Below are 20,913 nucleotides of genomic sequence, written 5' to 3'. Positions count from 1 at the left end.
TTCTCCAATCAAGTAATTATAAAACACAATAAAGCAAACATTTGTGACAATGGGGAGGAAATCCATCTTTACCAATTGCATGAGTAAAAATGGGATCAGAGGCCTCCTGATAGTCCACATTTCCCTCTGTTCTAGTTCTAGGACTCTTAACACTCTTGACCTGTTTCTTCCCTCGCAAACAGTAATTGTATTGCCAACAACATAAATTAATTCTGTACTTAACATTATTACGATCATCGGAAGGGCAACGCTGCTCCTGCCTGAGAACAGGGTGTCCACATTCTGACTGACTGCATTTGTTTTCAATACAGCTTTTCAGCTTCATAAAAATTTGCTCTTAACAGCAGGTTAGAGGGCTTTTGAAATGGATTGCATTAAGAATCTGAGAATCTCTTGAACAGCACCAGAAATCTAAAATGCTTGATGTTTCACTTTCTGCTTGTTATTTTATAAATGTGGATTTACATGACTGAAAAAAAAGAAGAAGCAAATCTAGCTTTTGAAGTTAGTTGAACCCTTTCCAGACAAAATTATATATTTGGGGTATTTTTTTCCTGAGAACAAATCCATCCATCCATCCATCCATCCATCCATCCATCCACCCACCCACCCACCCATCCATCCATCCATCCATCCATCCATCCACTTATCCACTCCTTTATTTATAACCTGCCTTTTAACCAGACTGAGATCCAAGGTGGCTTACAAAACAGCAGAAAATACAATAAAAATTGTTGTTTTCAGAGGGGATTTGCCATTACCATCCTGAGGCTGAGAATGTGTGACTTGCCCAAGGTCACCCAGTGCATTTCATGGCTGAGTAGGGTCTCCAGAGTAATAGTTAAAAAAAAAACATAGACAATCAAGATTAAAACAGTATTAAATAGTAACAGAATTAAAACAAAGGTTAAAAACAATACAGCACCATAAAAAGCCCTTATCTTGTTAGAAATCAATTTCCAAAAGCTTGTAGGAAAAGAAAGATCTTAACCTGTAAAAAAAAAAAGACAACAAAAAGGAGCAATCCTAGCTTCCTTGAGAAGGAATTTCCAAAACATGGGAGCAGCCACAGAGAAGGCCTTCTCCTATGTTCCCTCCAACCAGGCTTGTGAAGGTGGTGGGATAGAGAGAAGGCCTCCCCTGCAGTACTTGAATCATAGAATCATAGAATAATAGAGTTGGAAGAGACTGCGAGGGCCATCCAATCCAACCCCATTCTGTGCAGGAAATCTCAATCAAAGCATCCCTGACAGATGGCCATCCAGCCTCTGCTTAAAGACCTCTAAGGAAGGAGACTCCACTACACTCTGAGGGAGTGTGTTCCGCTGTCAAACAGCCCTTACTGTCAGGAAGTTCTTCCTAAAGTTGAAGTGGAATCTCTTTTCCTGTAGCTTGCATCCATTGCTCTGGGTCCTGTTTTCTGGAGCAGCAGAAAACAAGTTAACTCCCTCCTCAACTTGTTTTCTGCTGCTCCAGAGACTAGGAACACTGAAGAAGACTAGGAATACTTAAAGCTCAGGCAGACTTGAATAGAACAGCTGTTGTTGCTGATGTGTGCCTTCAAGTTCTTTCTGACTTATGGAGACCTAAAATGAACCAATCACATTTTTTATTTTTAAGATTTATTCATAGCTTTTGTGGTTTTTTCGGGCTATTCCTGAGTTTATTCCTGATGTTTCACCAGGATCTGATTGCCATTATCTTCCTCTGATGATGAGAGGTATGGCCCTTCAAATACTCTGAGCCATAAATCTCATGCTATGCCCCTTCCTCTGAGAGTCAGTGTGGCATAGTGGTTTGAGCTGACTACAACTCTGGAGACCAAGGTTTGACCTTGGGCAAGTCACATGTTCTCAGCCTCAGAGGCAAGCAATAGCAAACAAATTTTGCCAAGAAAACCCCATGATAGGATTCCCTTAGGCCAGGTCATCATAAGTTGGAAACAACTTGAAGGCACACAACAACAACAAGAAGAAGATACCAACAAGGTTTCAGCAAATGTGTGGCATACAGCAGCCTCCCCAACTTGGTATCCACATGATAGCCAGGGTAATGGGAGTTGTAGTGTGACATATCTGAAGGGCAACAAACTGGGGGAGGATAGTACTGTGGAGGGAAAATCTTGCTATGTGAGAAAATAAAGTTTGCCTCCTGTACTGATGTTAAGGGCATTAGCCAGACTGAGGTGTCTACCCCTGAGGCTGAGTGCATGTGATTTGCCCAAAGTCACCCAGTAGGTTTCATGGCCCAGCTGGCAATTGAATTCTGGTCTCAGGAGTCATAGTCCAGCTCTCAAAACACTATGCCACATTGGCTCTCACCTGACTTGTCCCTCTGAACCATGCACCTTCGATAACTCCTTCAAAGTTCATACTCAAACCCAGAGTGCTTTTATCATGTCACTAATGCCTTCAGTTGTACTTACAGCAGAGCCACTAAAAGCAATAGGACTTGAGCTGGTCATCATTAACCTAAGTACCTATTCAGAGTATGATTAAGTCCAAATCCAACCCTTTGTTGCTGTTGTGTGCCTCCAAGTCGTTTCTGACTTATGGCATCCCTAAGGCAAACCTATTATCAGGTTTTCTTGGCAAGATTTATTCAGAGGAGCTTTGCCTTTGCCTTTCTCAGAGGCTGAGAGAGTGCAGCTTGCCCAAGGTCTCCCAGTGGATTCCAGCTCACTTAAAGAATTAGAGCCATGGGTCTGATGGAAATGAATAGCTATGGCAGTCTGATATGGACTTTTCAAAGAAATAGCTGTGGATGCATCTCCATTGTAGAAATAATGCAGTTTGACACTACTTTAACTGTCATGGCTCCATCCTATAGAATCCTGGGATTTGTAATTTCAGGAAGCACCAGCACACTATAGAGAAGGTTAAAGATCTTGTAAAACTACAAATCCCAGGATTCTATAGGATGGAGCTGCAGCCCCTAAAGTGGTGTCAAACTGCATTATTTCTACTTTGTAGGTGCAGCCTTTCAACCCTAAAAAGGTGAATAACATAAGTCCCTTTCAAGTAAATCTTCTCAAAGCATGACTAAATCTCAGTCCTTATAGCTCTGCAAAGATGGGTGAGTCATTAAATTACAACACAGAATAGAAATCTGTGTAATATAAAAACTGGGATTTGCCCAGTTGTTCTCAAATCAGATTAGCTTGGCAAAGCGGGGAAAAGGAAATGGTCAGCTGCAATGTTTGAAAAGCCTGGAGTGTTTTAATACTATCATTTGTTTAACCTTATAACCTTTTGTATGTTTTTACCTGTATTTTTTTCTTTTCTTTTCTTTTTTAAATCTGTTTTTAATTTGTGCTCATTTTAATTCTGCTGTAAACCATTTTAGGTCCCAATTCAGTAAGAAAGAAATGAAATGCCTGACTATTTGTGTACTGAAATGAGACCTAGCTCGACTGCAGAGAGTATTACAAACGTTTATGAACATTTTAGTGCTGAAGACAGGAACCACAGTCCACTGCCTGCTCACTTTAATGCTGTCACAGCAACCCTTGAACGTGAAAGTAACAAGTTATAAATAATAGTTGTAACAAATTATCTTTGCAATGAGTGTCTAAGAAAGCACATTTAAAAAGGAACATAAGGTGTAAGAATGAAATGACTTTATTGTGGTTAAGTCAAAACCAGTTCTTGCACAATGTGTGTGTGTGTGTGTGTGTATGCATATGTACACACACACACACACACACACACACACACACACACACACGAGCCAGTGTGGTGCAGTAGTTTGAGTATTGGGACTATGACTCTGGAGGCCAGGGTTCAAATCTTGGCTTGGCCATGGAAACCCACTGGGTGACCTTGGGTATGTCACATTATCTCAGCTTCAGGGAATAACAATGGCAAATCCATTGTGGATAGGAATGGGGGTTAAAGGATTGATTTTGTTTCTGCAGGAATGAGTATAGGGGGTATGACTCTCCCAGATCTCTGGGGGGGGGGTTTGATGTGCCTTCTTCCACAGTTGCCAACACCTGTTTTATACCATGGTCCCATAGCACTAGTAATGAGTTTCAAACAATGCGGTTACCTGTAACAAGATACCTGATGGGGTGTATCCATACTGCAGAATTCAAGCAGTTTGACACAACTTTAACTACCACGACTCTATTCTACAGAATCCTGGGATGTATAGTTGGTGAGATATTTAGTCTGGTATGTCAGAGAGTTCTAGTGCCTCACCAAACTACAAACCCCAAGAACTGTAGGATAGAGCCCTGGCAGTTAAAGTGGTGTCAAACTGCTATAATTCTGCAGTACATATACACTCTGCGTTAGCTTAGCTTTCTACATTAGGAGTGAGGAAAGTCCAGTTCCCGATGTGGTTGAAATCCCCTTTCCATGGTATAGATGCCCTGACCTCCATTGTGTCCATTCACTATCATAACAGACTTATCTCATCTCTTGATGAAAGCACAGGAAATCCTACCTTGTCACTATATTTCCAGCATTACAGGAGATCTTTCCATTTATTATGCAAGATATGAGGAAATCCCCTGAGAAAAACTCTCTTTTACTCTTTCCTTGCAACCATATATAATCTCTCTACAAGACCTTTTGAAACAAATTTGGAAACCACTGAGTAGGGAGGACGGGAGAATTGGAGATATGAGGAACATCAAAATAAAACATTTTCCTCTTTCTCTGCCATGATAAAACACAAAGCATGGCTCGCAATGGATTGGCTCAATAAAGAAAGTCGCGACTCTGAGTTTGCAAGCCTAGTGCAGAGGTGTTAATAACAAGATCCTTTGGAGGTTTCTCATTCATAGGGTTGTCATAGGTCAAAGCTGACTTGACAGCACATAACAGCAACAACAACTTAAGTTCAGATATTCTACATTTAAGATTTATTTAAGGACCTCTGACCCATCAAATTCCAGGTGCATGGTACCCAACACCAGCAAAGTTATTATTCTTTCTTGAGGCAGAAAATCCCTTTGCCTGGCATTAAAAATACAACTACAGCCAGCCTTCTACATTTGTGGCTTAGAGTTTTGCAGATCTGATTATTCATGAATTTGATTAATACAGTTGGCCACCAGTATCTATGGACTCACCATCCATGGATCCAAGCATCTGTGGATGGCAAGCCTGCGCTGTCCCCAATGGCAGTACATACACACGGCTGTGCCACCAATAGGGACAGACCCCATTGTCCTGTTGCAGTGCGTGCACATGGCTGTGCTGCCATTAAGTTCTGTTGTCCCTAATGGTGGTGTGGCTGTGTGCATGTGATGTCGTGGGATAATGGAGGCTGTCCCTAATGGTGGCATGGCTGCATGCACACGTCCCCATTGGGGGCAACGCGAGCTTGAGCATTGGTGGATTTTGGTATCCATGGTGGGGTCTGGCACAGATCCCCCACAGATACCGAGGACCAACCTTGTGTTCTCTCTAGGAATCTCTAGGTCCTCCAGTGTGACTCTATGGTCAACTTTCACCAGAAGTCACAATGGAGGACGAAGAGATTCCTAGAGAGCACACTTCTCTAGGTGTTTTAGGTCCTCCAGCACAGTTCTGCAGAAATTACAATTTATGAGTAACATTAGTACAAAAAGCATTACTCAGATTCTGTATGGTGTGGTATGGGAGGCCAATTGGGTGGTTGACACCAAGAGTTACCCGCAGGGTATTCTGGCCCTGAATTCTATCTGAATCTCCACCTTTGCCTGCTGCAGCAAAATGCAGTGATGACAGGCAGTTGACTTCCCATATGGTCCCTACAAGCCAGTTGTGACTACAGCTTCAGCCGTGAGGTGCTCTGAGGTCAGAATGAATTGCCTAGCCACATTCTGACCACAGATCAACTCATAGCCACAGAGCGACTCTGCAGGGATGCTTGCAGGGACCAGTTTTACTCTGGATTTTCTGGAAAACATGGAGTAAAAGGTTAGTCTTTTTAATGTGGGACAAGGGATGAATACCTTGAGTTGAGTTCAGCTATTGTGTAAACAACCCGGACCCAATTCAGTGTTGGGGGGCTGTAGTGCAAACAGGATACTGCCAGCCCATGGGGAATTTGGGTTATATAGATAATTAAGACAAGCCCCCAGTTGGCCAGAAGCTACTCACAAAGAGAACAGCTGAATGGCCATGCAAATGGTAAGCCAGAGTTCTAAATAAGATGGAGAGACTCCTGTTATTTAGTCTGAACTAAATGATAATTATAATGAATAATAGTAATGAGTCAAAATGTAGATAAATTCAATTGATGCAAGGGGTCTAGTCTAGTCAAGCAATACATAAAGCCAATATATTTCCAACATTTATTCAGGTTCGTTCTGTGTTCACTGCCATTTTTCAAACTGTCTGCCTCAATGGAGTGATTTCTACAGCATCCAGTTAAATGTTTGCTATGCAACCATGAGCCTCACAAAAGATACCAGACCTTGGAGACTGGGATTTGCAGATGAATAATAAGAGTTACCTGCTGTAATTCAGCAAGTTTTTGATTTTTTCTTCCAGTAGTTAAGGAAGAGCAAGTAACATTCTCTGTCATGGTTGGCACTGAGTTTATTGTTTATCTCTCGTTTTCAAGGTTCCTCAGCTGTAAAAAAATGAATATTTACTGCCTTTGACCAGACCTTTTGGCAGTTCTGCTGGACAGTTTTATAGTTTTGTGTTAAAATCTCTGTTCCATAACTGAAATGTAGCTTTGATTTGTATAACAGAAATGGGCAATGTTCAGCATTTTGTATGTTGTACTACTGACTGCATCACAGTACTCTTTGCTGTGCTCGCTAGAGCTAATGGGAGATTAAATCTGTCCTGTGGATTGCTATAAATTTTTCATTTTTGTTGTATATCCAAGTTATCCCTATTTACAGCTCATAGCATATAGTAGTCACTTGGAAGAGCCTGGAAAACTAGTTTTTGTACTACAAATTCCAATACTTGGTACTTTCCTTTGAGCCAACCTTTTGCATCCATATATGTCCCTTGCCCCACCATTGCCCTGCCTTTCCTCTTTGGTGGGATTGCGTGCTCTTGTGATGCAAGAGGCTATGGTGATGGTACCAGTGCTGCTAGTTGGATTTCCTATGTCAGACAAGCTTTTGCTGGGGAGCAAGACTAAATGTACCAAACAGCTACTGGGCAGCAGCTGTAGTGGGGATGACACTGGCAGATGATTTCTCAGAGATAATGGCAGTGGCCCCATGAGCCCCACTTGTTAGCAATGCAAAGAAGGCGGCACTGGTAAACCAGTTTTGGATGTCTTTTACCATGAAAATCCTATGATGAGACAATCCAAAAGGAAACAAGAGAGTGCCAGCAGATGAAACTTTCTGGTAAGATGACATTCAGTGAGCTACTGGGGTAGGTGCCCAAACTGGGTTCAGGAAAGGAAGAGGCACTAGGGATATTATTATTATTAATTATTATCATTACAGTGGACCCTTTGTATACGTGGAAGATCTGTTCCTGACCACCCCCCCATGGGAAAAACTGTGGAACCTCAAGTCCTGTTGATTTTACTGGCGGCACGGTTCTGTGCATGCCGCTACACATGCGCCACAGGTGTGCACACCATTTTGTCCCTCCCAGGCTTGCTGTCTGCATGAGCTCAAGGCCGTGTACAGCAAGCCCGTGTATGGGGTGGGATGTATTATTATTATTATTATTATTATTATTATTAATAATATTATTATTAACCTTTATTTATGAAGCGCTGTAATTTACACAGCGCTGTACATGCAATCTTTTTAGTTAGACGGTTCCCTGCCCTCAGGCTTACAATCTAAAAAGACATGACACAGAAGGAGAAGGGAGTGGTGACGGGAAAGGGTAAGAGGTCCAGCAGTTCCTCTCAACCTCCGAGGCCTGGACCAAGGCAGATGGACTGAAGGGAGGGCTTGGCTTCAAAATGGAAGGTTAATCATTATCCAGGGAAAATACATACTCACAAGTAGGATAATACATATACATACATAGCAATACAGGAAATGGATCGATAAACAGCCAACAACAGAACATCAGATAGTAAGCGACAATTATGCGATGCCTGGGAAGGCTTCTCTGAATAGGATGGTTTTCAACTCTGTTTTGAAGCTGGTTAAAGAAGTGATGGCTCTTGCTTGTGGAAGAAGAAGGTTCCAGGAGTGAGGGGCAGCAAGTGAAAAGGGGCGAATCCGGGATGGGGCAGAGGAAATCCTGGGCTGGGACAGGAACCCTTGACTACCAGAACGGAGGGCCCTGGTGGGAAGGTGAGGAGAAAGAAGATCTGATAAGTAAGGAGGGGCCAGTCCATGGAGGGCTTTGAATGTCAACAGCAGAATAATAATAATAATAATAATAATAATTATTATTATTATTATTATTGCAATAGCAAGTACTTTTCTATACTGCTTATCAGTGTGCTTAAGCACTCTCTAAGCAGTTTACCATGTGTAAGTGAATTGCCCTCAACAAGCTGGGTACTCATTTTAGCAACCAACAGAAGGATGCCAGGCTGAGTGGACCTTGGAGTCCCTGGTATCGAACTCACAACCTTGTGGCTGTGAATGACTGCAGTACTGGCATTTAACCACTGCACCACCAGGGTTGTTGTTGTTATTATTATATTTCACTCACTCCTCCAAAGTTGGAAAGCTTACAATTCTAAAAAATACAATTAAAAACATACAATATTGAACATTAAAGTGGAATTAAACTATTACAGTATTGCAAACATAGATTGTTAATGAAGCACACCAAAGAATTTCAGAAAATCAGCCTGTGCTTTATAGATTATAGCAGTTCCTTTGATTGTGTAGAAAATGAAAAACTATGGATTACTCTTAAAGAAATGCTTATCAGGACGATATTTGATTGTCCTGATGCATAACCTCTACTCAGGACAAGAGGCTAGCAGCTGGACAGAATACAGAGAAATGGAACAGTTCCCAATTGGCAAGGGGGCCAGGCAAGGCTGCATTTTAACACCCTAATTTGTATGCTGAACATATCATATGTAAAGCAGGATTCAACTTGGGGAAGGATGCATGAAACGTGGAGGAGGGAACATTGTGGGTCCTGTATTGAGCAGATGACACCATACTGCAGTACTAACAGAAAATAGCAGACTTGGAATTACTGAGGAAAAGTCAAGGAAGAAATACAAAGGCAAGTGTACAGTTGTTGAAGAAAACAAAACAATTTACACCATTTTTTTTAATAAGACTGCACAGTACTGTTCTAGAATGTATTATCTGTTCCTCCAGGGCCAAGCCAACTAAAGGAGCAAGTATATAGCTTGGAAATACTTTTAGAGCAATCCTTCTTTGTCACCGAAGACCTGGGTAGACTCCATGCCTTGAACCACTTGAGGCCAGCTTTAACTGGTTTGTGAGGTATGACCTTTTCTGGACAGGGATAACTTAGCTACAGTAGTCCACACACTGGTAACTTCCTGATAAGACTGCTGCAATATACTCTACATGGGTATATTGCCCTTCAAGGTGTCTCATAAATGGCAGCTAGTGCAAAATGGAGCAGCTAGGCTGCTGACTTACATTTCTAATCTGAATTCAAGATGCTGGTAATGGGCTTGAGACCTCAGTAGTTGAAGGCGCACTTTCCCACATGTGCCTGCCCAAGTTTTAAGATCTGCTGGAAGAGTCCTCCCATCACTCAGGTCAATACACTCTGTGTGTGTGTGTGTGTATGTGTGTGTGTGTGTGTGTGTGTGTGTGTATAGGAGAGGGCTTTTTCTGTTGTCGCAGCCCAGTTATGAAACACCTTCCCCTTGGAGGCTTGATTGATATCAACATTGTTGTCATTCCAGTGTCAAGTGACCATTTGATTGTTCACTAAAGCCTCTGGGACCTAACTGGTTTTACACAAACACTCACATATACATGGTTTTAAGTTGTTTTAAACTAATTTACCTAGCAATAATCTCTCTTTTTAACTTGTTAAACTTATTTAATATGTTTTCAGCCTTTTAAACTCGTTTATTGTTTGCATATTGTGAAATGAATCATTTATTTTACACAGCCCTGCAATCTTTTGATAGAGGGCAGAATACAGATATTTTGATCAAATAAAGTGAATAATTGCTTACCACAAATTGTTGGTTAATTTTTAAAGACGGCAATTGCTGTGTCTGCTATGGAACCCCAAATATCTGGGCAACACCAAAACCTGACACTTCAGTGCTCTTATAGTCATCTTAATTTTTTCCTTCTTTCACTACCTCTTTCTGTTTGATTACATCTTTCCCCTCCCTTCCACAAGGAAATCCCACTGTCATATGCCGTGCATGTATTTAATCTCAACCCTTGCTTCTTCCTCTTTCTATCCAAATGATCTAGTGTCACCCCACAGAATAACCCCCCTTCACTCCAGTAAACCTTTGATATCAATTTAATATTAAAAGGGATGCTTGGTCACATAGTCACTGAAGGCACCCCAATGTGAAGACAATAGCCTGCCCAAATATGGAGATCTGGTAGGTTGGGAAGTGCTAGCGCATGTAGACAAGATTGGTCCTTTGAGATTGGAATCTGAATAATCGCTTCACACAGGAGTGTAATGGTGGCTGATGCACCGGGTACTTGCCAAAAGGTTGGTAATCAAAGGGCTATTCCATCTGGAGATGACATCTTTATGTGTGGCCATTCTTTCTTCTGGAAAAATCTACTCCAACTCCTGAGAAACTGCCCCAGGACACATTTCCTGCTATAAATATGCCCATTTGGGGCAGTCCCAATTTGATCTCAGTTGACTACAGACAGACAGACAGATACCCTGCCCATTTCTCCCTTGACTCCTTGGCACATGCAGGCCCACCCAGATCCAGGCTGCATGCTGAGCCAGACTCATCCACTGCAGTCCCACCAATCAAAGCTCCATGCCTGAATCTGGTAAAGTACTGACCTCTGCTTAACCCTCTGAAATCACTATCAGCTATCATCTTTATAGCATTAGTTCTTATATGTGTGTGTGAGTGAGTGTCTTTGAGTGAAAGTTGATTTCCCTTTGCTGTTATAAATAAAATTTGGAATCTGCAGTATGGAATTATTTGGTTTGGAAGTGTTATACAGAGGCTAGACCCCATCTTTTAAAGCATTACCCAAAGCCCTCTCACGGCTTCCTATTGAGTTAAATTCATTCCCCTACTGAAGTAAATTGTAGGTGCCCTCCTGGGACCTTAGCATTTTAGGTGACACTAGGAAATAAAATTGCCAAAGCCAATTTTCAGAAAGGTTGGGCAAGCAATGCTCAGAGACAAATGCTGCAAAAGAAAGAGTCACTAAAAGATCCTTGGGCATGTGATTGACACCTGATTACAACTCCCCTATGAAGAAAAGTTTCAGTGTTTGGGGTGTGTTATCTTAGAGAATAAATGAAGAAGGTAGAACCTGAGGTGTGTTTTCAACTCATTTTTGATTTATGATAACATGAGGTAACTCTCTCATTGTATGTTTTTCACAGGTTTTGTTCCGAGACTTGCCATTGCCTACCCACTGGCTGATCTTGAGGAAGTCACATTCTTGGCAAAAGCAACCCCCTTCTGAACAAATCTTGCCAAGAGAATCCTGTGATAGGTTTGCTTTAGGGTTACCGTAAGTCAGAAATGACTTGAAGACACACAGTAAGAACAACTGGTTTAGGGACCACCACTTTTGAGTAACACTGATGTAGGTAACTTTCCTGTTGGCTAAGCAACCAACCTTCCCACCACCTCTTCACATAGATATATGTGAATGTTAAGCTGGAATTTTTTTTTGGTCATAATGTGCTTGTTTCTGAGATGGAAATAGTTTATTATATCAACCTTGCATGTGAAGACAAATAATTTCTGTAGTGTTTTCTCACTGTAGGGGAAAATGAATATTTCTGCACAATTTTTGCTCAGTGGTCACACATCGCAAGGGTTTTAAAAGGAAATAATTCTGCATAAAAATACATGTGGTGGGGGTTTGTGCAAAATGTTGTGGGTTTTTTTGGTGCAACCCTGCTGTGATAATGGGCATTCTGTTATTCAGGTACACAAAGATTAATGATGTGTTTGGTTTACAGTTACATTTATTGGTGTTCAGTGTCAAAAGGAGTCAGAAGGCATAAGAGAGAACTGTCCTGTAAGAAGGCCTGTTGGGCAACAGTTTGAGATACTTCCAAAGGAAGTTATAAACACCTCAAAGGGAAACATCAGGCCATGAGAACAAAGAGAGACCCATGGGAACTGGTCAGATGAGACTATGTAGCCTAACATCCTAGCTACCCTCCCTCCCAAGGATCATCTAAGCCCAATATCCCCATTGAACTGTGAGTAGATAGGGAATGTTTAGCTAGTCATGCCAGGCTTACTTTGATTTTGATTTTGGCTGAATAGGCCTAGATTGTTATGTAACTTGTAACTTTTCTAAGTGTGCCTCAAGGAAAGGTGCCCCTTCATGAAGAGAGTTACCTTTTACTAATGTACATATCCTGACTTTCCTGGTTGCAGATCCTTCTCTCCCTCCAGCTACTGAAGAGTGTACCCAGGCTGCCCTTGCAAAGCTGGGTAAAAAGAAGCATCCTGTGCACTAAGTGTTAGTGCAATAGCATTTACACCGCTTCATAGTGAACTAAGCACTCTCTAACCGGTATACAACATGTAAGCCAATTGCCCCCAACAAGCTGGGTACTCATTTTACCGACCAAGGAAAGGATGGAAGGTTGAGTCAACCTGGAGCCCTATGAGATCAAACTCATAACATTGTGGCTACAGTACTGGCATTGAACCACTGTGCCACCAAGGCTCCTGTGCACTTTCCTGCAAGTGCAAAGGCAGCTGGAACATGCTTTCATGCATCCCCAGAACTGTTTGGTGGCTGAAAGGGTGGAGCAACACCAGTGAATCCTCCTTCTGCTATTGCACAGCTGGGGCAGCGGACACTGAGGAAGGAAGTACATGATAACTCCATCTGCAACATCCTCCAGTATAATTTTTACTTACATGAACCTGACCTTTTTATTCTACTTTTCTTTCAAAGAGCAAAAGGTGATATAGTTCTTCCTTTCCATTATATCATCCCCAACCCTGTGAGATAGGTTAGGCTGAGAGATACAGGACACAGGACCCCTCCCTTTAAAGCGGAAAAACATTTTTTAACCTGAGAGAATACCTCTTAGAAAGAACATATTAATAAAATCTGTGAACAATCAAATCTGCAAAAGTCAAAGCCACAAATGTGGAGGGCTGATTGTATACTGAATATTCCAAGACAAAAACTTCACTGCTGAGTTGAATATGAACCTAGTCCTACCCAGTTCCAGTCACCCATGATGATGAATATTTCTACCATTTCACATGAAACACTCTTCCCAACCACACACATGGGCTGGACCTCAGCATGTTACTCAATGTTGGAATCGGCAGCAGTTTAATTTTTGTCTTTACAAATATTATCAGTGTCTGACTCACAGAAGATAAGCAAATACATCCAGTAGTGCAAGAAACAGAACTCTTTAAAATTATTACATTTGGGAAGGACTGTAATAAAGAAGTAAAACACATGCTTATTATGTATTTAATACCAGTGCAGTTGGTGATGTAAAGAAGGGAAAGGCTCCTTCATACATATGTGGTGGAACTGCAATAAAATAAAATAAAACAAAAATGGACCGAAATACATACCAATATGCTGAATTATTATTTAGATCCAGAATTATACCTTCTCAACATAACCTTGAGGTTGGGAAAAGCAAATGAAAATAAATATTGGAGAATTGTATTATAGTTAATAATGACTGCAAGATTATTAATTGCTAAAAACTGGAAAAGTGAAAATATTTCAAAGATAGAAGAATGGAAATTGAAACTCTGTGAAATGAAAGAAATGGACAGAGTAACAGCAATAATAAATAAAAAGAATATGGAGAAATGCAGCAAAGAGTGGAAGCCATTGATAGATTATTTAGAAGGGAAATAGGAAATCTTAAATTGAATATTTAATTAATGCTTATTGTTCTGAGGAGGGGGAAATATATAGATATATCTGAAGTCGAAGGCTTTCATGGCCAGCATCCATAGTTTTTTGTGGGTTTTTCGGGCTATGTGGCCATGTTCTAGCGGAGTTTCTTCCTGACGTTTTGCCAGCATCTGTGGCTGGCATCTTCAGAGAATGTTTGCCTGGAAAGGACTTGGCTATATATGTTGTCTGACAGACAATATATATAGCCAAGTCCTTTCCAGAAGATGCCAGCCACAGATGCTGGCAAAACGTCAGGAAGAAACTCCGCTAGAACATGGCCACATAGCCTGAAAAACCCACAAAAAACTATAGATATATCTATTTGTCAAAGAAAAGAAGGAAAAAGAATTACAACAAATCTAAAATTTAGTGAAAAAAACAGGGGGAATGCAATGAACAAATGTCATTTACTTATTTTACATATCATACAAGAGGGAAAAGTGTTTATTTTACTCATAGACTCATAGAGTTGGAAGAGACCGCAAGGGCCATCCAGTCCACCCCCTGCCATGTGGGAACTCTCAGTCAAAGCATCCCCAACAGATGGCCATCCAGCCTCTGCTTAAAGACCTCTAAGGAAGGAGATTCCACTACACTCCGAGGGAGTGTGTTCCACTGACAAACAGCCCTTACTGTCAGGCGGTTCCTCCTAATGTTGAGGTAGAATCTCTTTTCCTGTAGCTTCCATCCATTGTTCCAGGTCCTGTTCTCTGGAGCAGCAGAAAACAAGCTTGCTTTCTCCTGAATATGACATCCCTTCAAATATTTAAACAGGACTATCATATTACCTCTTAACCTTCTCTTCTCCAGACTAAACATCCCCAGCTCCCTAAGGCGTTCCTCATAGGGCATAGTTTCCAGACCCTTCACCATTTTAGTCGCCCTCCTTTGGACACGCTCCAGTTTCTCAATGTCCTTTTTGAATTGTGGTGCCCAGAACTGGACACAATATTCTAGGTGGGGTCTGACCAAAGCACCATTACTTCTCTTGATCTAGACACTATACTTTTATTGATCAGTCCTAAAATTGCATTTGCCTTGATAGCTGCCACATCGCACTGTTGACTCATGTTCAACTTGTGGTCTACTTGGACTCCTAGATCCCTTTCACATGTTGTCATATTCAGCCAGGTGTCACCCATTCTATATCTGTGCATTTTATTTTTCTGCTCTAAGTGCAGTACCTTACATTTCTCCATGTTGAATTTCATTTTGTTAGCTTTGGTCCAGCTTTCTAGTCTAATGAAATGGAGTTGGGGATCTAGGTATTAGATTCCAAATTTGAAAATGACATTTCATTTTAGAATGGGAATAAGAGAATTGCAAGAATCAATGCTTTCTTTTTGGAACAAAATAGGAAGTTAAGGGAACTAGAGAATACACATTACAGAGAAGAGAAGAAAATATAAGCTTTAATTTAATCATTGTTTAATGAATGTTAAATGTGTAAACTGACATAATGATGGTTATACAGTAATGTAATTTGATAAAATCTTAATGAAAATTAAAAATAAAATAAAAGATATGGAGTGCTGCACAGTAGAATGTAAATTACTCTCAATCTGAGCAACTGAATCAACAAACATCATCATTATATTTTCCCCATCATCCATCTCAGTCACTTTCCTTGCATCTCATATCTTTTAGATTGCAAGATGAAGACAAGGACTGACTAATTATTGATTTCAGTCAATCATCTTTTAGGAGTCTTAATATTTGTCTCTTGACTAAAGAGCAGGCTAAAAATGTAGGAATAAATTAATAAAATATTAAACAAACTAGGTGTCTTCCAGAAATTCTGGATTATACGGACTATCACCTTCACTTTTGTCCATGATGGGAATGATGGGACTTGTAGTCCATAACATACAGAGGGCACCAGGCTAAAGAAAACTGAAGACAGTACTTAGCTGCCTGAACTAATCTGACTCAATACAGTGAGACCTTGGTATCCACTGGGGTTTGGTTCCAGGACATCCTGTGGATATCAAAATCCATGGATGCTCAAGTCCCATTAAATAAAATGGCATAGTAAAATGGTGTCCCTTATATAAAATGGTGAAATCAAGTTTTTTCTTTTTTGAATTTATACATATATTTAAATATTTTCAAACTGTGAATGGTTTAATCTGTGGTTAAGGAATCTGTGGATATGGAGTGCTGACTGTATAAATTTCCTGTGTTGACAAAGGGAGGGGGGGTGTTCTGCAACAAGCATGTATTTATTTTTAACTATTGCTTTCTACTTATGTGTTACTGTTCCATGCTGCCCAATAGCCAAATGATCTCTAGGAAAATCACAAAACAAAAATAGCAAATCATAGAATCTTAGAGCTAGAAGGGTTCACAAGGGCCGCATAGTTCAACCCTTTGCCATGCAGGAATACAGCTGAAGTAGTCCTGAAGATGCCCATCCAATTTGTGTTTAAACATTTCCAAAGAAGGAAAGTCCACCATATTATAATAAATAAACAGTATGGAGTGCTCCAGTTCATGGTTGTCTAGCTGGAAGCCTGACTGTTACAGGAAAAATCTATTCCATTAATACTTTATGGTTTTCCATTCCCCTGCTCTGAGTATTTATCAGCATTTTATGCCAACTCAGAGTGCCTAGTTATCACTGAATTATTTTGTGGTACTGTTTTCCTATGAAGGCCTTTTTCTTCTCCAGACTATTGTTTCATATTTCTGAAAACCACCTCAGGGCTTCTCTGGGTTTGCTGTTGCCTTCCTCCTGGGCAGGGATAGTGATTTTTGGCTACATAAAGAACATTTCTTGAAGAGCTGAAATAGTTATTAGCATATACAGTGTGACATGTGTGAAAACAATCTTAATGCTACATTTCATATTTGCAGATTTTTTTCCTTAATAGCAACAGATAATATTGGAAAGCTCAATTTCAGCAAACAGCCTTTTATCAAATCCCAATTCTAACTCTTCTGAGGATCCATCCATCTGGTCAGCTATCGCTTTTCTCTTGTTTTGCCTCAATCCTCGAAGAGCAAGAATAGCCAAAATATGTTCCTTCCTGCAAAATGAAAAGAAAGTGTTGCTTTTTTGTGGATCAAAGGGAACAAAAATGGACACGGAAAACAACAAATGCAACAAAACCAGCTAATAAAAGAAAAACTCCCAATAATCCTTAGCAAACAGCCACTCCAATTATCATGGGCGAAAAGTGAGCATTACAGTACTTCTTTTCTTTCACCTGTTTAAGGAAAATCTTGCAAAAATGTCCCAGTGTCTTTCTCCTTCTCCTCCAGTTATTTCAGTTGCTGCAAACTGAGTTCAAAGTGCACAAGTAGTTAACTCAGCAAGGAAGAACAGAGAGGAGGAAGTAGAATCTAGTCCTTCCCAATAGGCCCAGGCAAAAGCAAACTGCTGCGGCATCTTCTAGCTTGTGTGTTCTTCCTCACTGATAACTTTTGCCATCTTGACCATACTTTGGTGTTACTTGGCTATGTGTGTCCCAGTTTTCATCTGGGACCCTCATTTCTTTCCCTCGTGAGCCCTTACTAGCTGCACCTTCCTCCTTTGAACTCCCCTTCACCATCCCAGAGTTTGACAGCTAATGCAAAGAGGATCATTGATGTCAGGATCTTAGCCATTATGGTGGTGGTGGTGGTTGGGAGATGAAAACTGCTAATGCTGGACAGAGATATGTGTCCTGCAGAATGCAACCAAGAATTTAAAATGAAATACACTGTCTTTTTGTAAAAAGCAAAAATAGCGTATCTGGTTATAAGAATTTCATATTTTCAAAGAGAAGGGAGTAGAGCAGCACCCATAAGGTCCCATATAACCTCGCTTTCCACCACCAGATGTTTCCAATCCAGCATACCACTTCTAAGCTTCTTCTGAATTGGTTAGGGCAATTTGCACCCAGCCAAGGGCTCTTGTGTCTAATAATAGTAGTAGTAGTAGTAATAATAATAATAATAATAATGCATTTTTTATATCCTGTCCCTTCTTTTTGGGGATCGAGGTGGGTAACAATAGAGTCTTATCTTCAAACACTGCGCTTGCAGCTTTTCTTATAGGAAGTGTCCTGCATGTTAGGTTATCTGCAGATCCAGTGGATTGGAAATAGAATGTAACTTAACTTGTGGAAAAATTCTATTTGAATTGTTTGCCCTGTGAAAATGGGGTGCATTCAATAAAGCAACAGTGGTTAGTTGCAGATACATCAGTGTGAAGCAAGAGATACATGTGCTTTGTAGGGGACTTAGCACCCAACTTTCTAATCAGTAAAAGTACCAGTTGCACTTCTTATCTGTCACTAGCAAGACAGAAAACATGTACTAGTTCCAGCTATCCCATCTGAAGGGGTTATACACCATACCTGATGTCTGGGTAGTCCTGAGACAATTTCTTAATATATTCTTTGATTTTGTCTTTCTTCTTCTCACCAATGATGTTAGCATGTACAGAATGGCAGGAAAGAGCCGTCAGCACTTGAACCCTAGGAAAATATATGTGTTTTTTAATTTATGATCTGTATTTCAGATGAAAGTATTTAAGTCTCATAGATACAACTATATCTCTGTAATGCTTTTAAAGAATTATGATGCACAATGTATGCAGGAGAATACAAATACAAACAGCAACAACAACACAAAGAATACATAATAGTACTGCCAGGGCTACCTGCTTCATTTCCCTCCAAAATTCATTAGGTGTTATTAATTGTTATTAATATTCGGTCTAATCTCAAATAATTCAAGATGCGATCATTATTCTAAAGCCACATCATTAGCAGTGGGTACAATCTAGTCAAAATTAAAGCAACTATTACCTGGCTATTTTCATTTGGCAGGAATTAAAACATTCACTAAAAATCTAAATGGGATAAGATGGTAGATATTTGTGAATGTACTCCCATCTTTTACGATGTCTTTAAAATGCAGTCATGGGAACTCCCCAAATGGCAGCAGCTCTGAAGAGCAGACAAAGAAATAAGATGTGAAGAATACCTATTAATATTTGCATCCTGTATTCCAGAAAACAATATCTGGCATCCAATTTAGCCGTTACAAGATTCTAAGTTAATAACGTTACTGCTGGCAATGCACACTTACAGTTGTGAGCAACCAAAGGTGACCCCCAAAATGGATCGTTACAGACTGACAGCACCCCAACAGAAGTGTTTCCCAAAGCACTGAGGACTGGGGCAGTGGAAAATGACACCTACAGCACCTCTCCAAGATATTATCACACTGAGCCTCCCATCTTCAATCGTGTTATTTAAGGAAATGAAAGCATACCAGTTTGGGAGCTTCATAAACACATTTCTCTGGAATAATGTAAAGGTGCTGTTTTAATTATCAATGTCCCACATGCTCTCTTTTTCACATCGTTCTTAATTCTGCCTGTCTGTCTTGCCCTATCCAGTGTGCCTTTTAAGTTATTAATTTTAATTTTTTTATGCTATTGCGAGTTATGGTACTATGATTTAATAAAAAAGAAATGGAGGGGAAAGAGCTTGCTTGGAATAGTGTGGAGGAAGAGGAGAAGAGAGAATTGGGCCCAACAGAGAGGCCAATAAAGCTGCTTTTGGGTCACTTTAGAGGTATGCTGTTTAAATGCCACACACATCTTAAAAGGCCAGAAGCTGTGGGCGTGGCTTTGGCACTACTTCCGGCCTGTTAGGATGCATGCATCATTTAATAGCACACTTCCAAGTGGCCTGAAGCAGTTTTATTTTGGCGCTGTTTGTTTGGGCTCAGTTTATGTCCAGTGACACCATGTGACTACCTATCGGAAATGCAGTTGGGAGGGATGTATTACAACTAATGGTAAAGCAGCATATTGGGAACCTATTGACATTTTTTCCTTCAGTGAAAAGGTTGCTCTACGAAACACTTTAAAGGCAAAGCGCAATGAGAGAGACAATGCTGTGTGATATTTATGGCCAAAGATGTTATTCTCCAGCTTAAACATCAGTTTAAAAACCTGTGTTATAATGTCTAAGGTCATGGTGCCCCCCCCCCCAGGACTAGCACTTGTGGGAGAACCCTAAGGGGTCTCTCCAGCTGCCTATTATCAAGGCAGTCCATGTCCAGAAGAATGATGTAGAGATGATTTCCCAGTTCTCTGTTTCCAGTACCTGGAAAACACTTTGGTTTGGCTCTGCCAGGCTGCAAAGGTAGGTAATGGTTAAAGGAAGTTTATGATAATGGAGCTCTGCCACTGTAGTTATGTTGATCATCAGCGTTCTCAGCCATAGTGTATTTTTGTGCAAACAAATTTCCACTTATATGTCCACCAAGCAAATTATAATTTGTGTGTGTGTGTGTGTGTGTGTGTGTGTGTTGTGTGCCTTCAAGTCATTTCCGACTTATGGTGACCCTATGGCGAACGTATCATAGGGTTTTCTGGCAAGATTTGTTCAGAGGAGGTTTCCCATTGCCTTTCCCTGGGATGAGAGACTGACTTGCCCAAGGTCATCCAGCGGTTTCATGGCCAAGCCGGAATCAACCCAAGTCTCCGAGTTGTAGTCTAACACTCAAACCACTATGCCACACCAGTGATGCCCCAAGCAAATTATTATTAGTGTTTGATATTAGACATAAATCCTTGTGTTGGGGAGGGGAGAAAATGCTGCTGAATTATTTGTTCTGGCTGTAGGGATGAAATATGAAAAGATTTTATCTCTAGCACGAGGGCAGTGCTTCTCTGCCCTTTTCTTCTTGAGGTGAGCCATAAGCCATTTTTATTTCAAACATTGTCACACACAGGTGGTGGGCATGGTGAACAAATTTAATAAGACTGAGAACAATCAAAACAGCAGCATGAAGGAAAAGGAACAAAAAAGCCCAGCGATAAAACAGACCACTACTTGCATTGTTATGGAAACGGTATGGAAAGAATGTGACTCAGCACCCTTGGTTTAGCATCTTTTTGGACCCGAAGCCAAAGAACTGGCTAACTCATTCAAAACGAAAAGTGT

The 20,913-nt window shown here is 40.6% G+C and overlaps 2 protein-coding genes across 2 annotated transcripts in view; both read right to left on the bottom strand.

Moving 5' to 3' along the window:
- The window catches only part of LOC121934963 (cytochrome c oxidase assembly factor 8), a 723,331-nt gene that overhangs the window by 606,558 nt on the left and 95,860 nt on the right, over positions 1-20,913 (bottom strand). The gene's annotated exons all lie outside the window — the stretch shown is intronic.
- The window catches only part of EXOC3L4 (exocyst complex component 3 like 4), a 75,626-nt gene continuing 70,082 nt past the window's right edge, over positions 15,370-20,913 (bottom strand). Inside the window, 3 exon segments of the mRNA XM_042446538.1 lie at positions 15,370-16,992; positions 18,307-18,392; positions 18,394-18,426. Of these exon segments, the coding sequence (XP_042302472.1) occupies positions 16,830-16,992; positions 18,307-18,392; positions 18,394-18,426 (282 nt within the window). The 3' untranslated portion in view covers positions 15,370-16,829.

The sequence above is a fragment of the Sceloporus undulatus genome, chromosome 1 (genome assembly GCF_019175285.1).
Source record: "Sceloporus undulatus isolate JIND9_A2432 ecotype Alabama chromosome 1, SceUnd_v1.1, whole genome shotgun sequence".
In the NCBI taxonomy this organism is placed as follows: Eukaryota; Metazoa; Chordata; class Lepidosauria; order Squamata; family Phrynosomatidae; genus Sceloporus; species Sceloporus undulatus.
The sequence above is the reverse complement of the archived record's forward strand: the minus strand, read 5'-3'. Positions and strand labels throughout refer to the sequence as shown.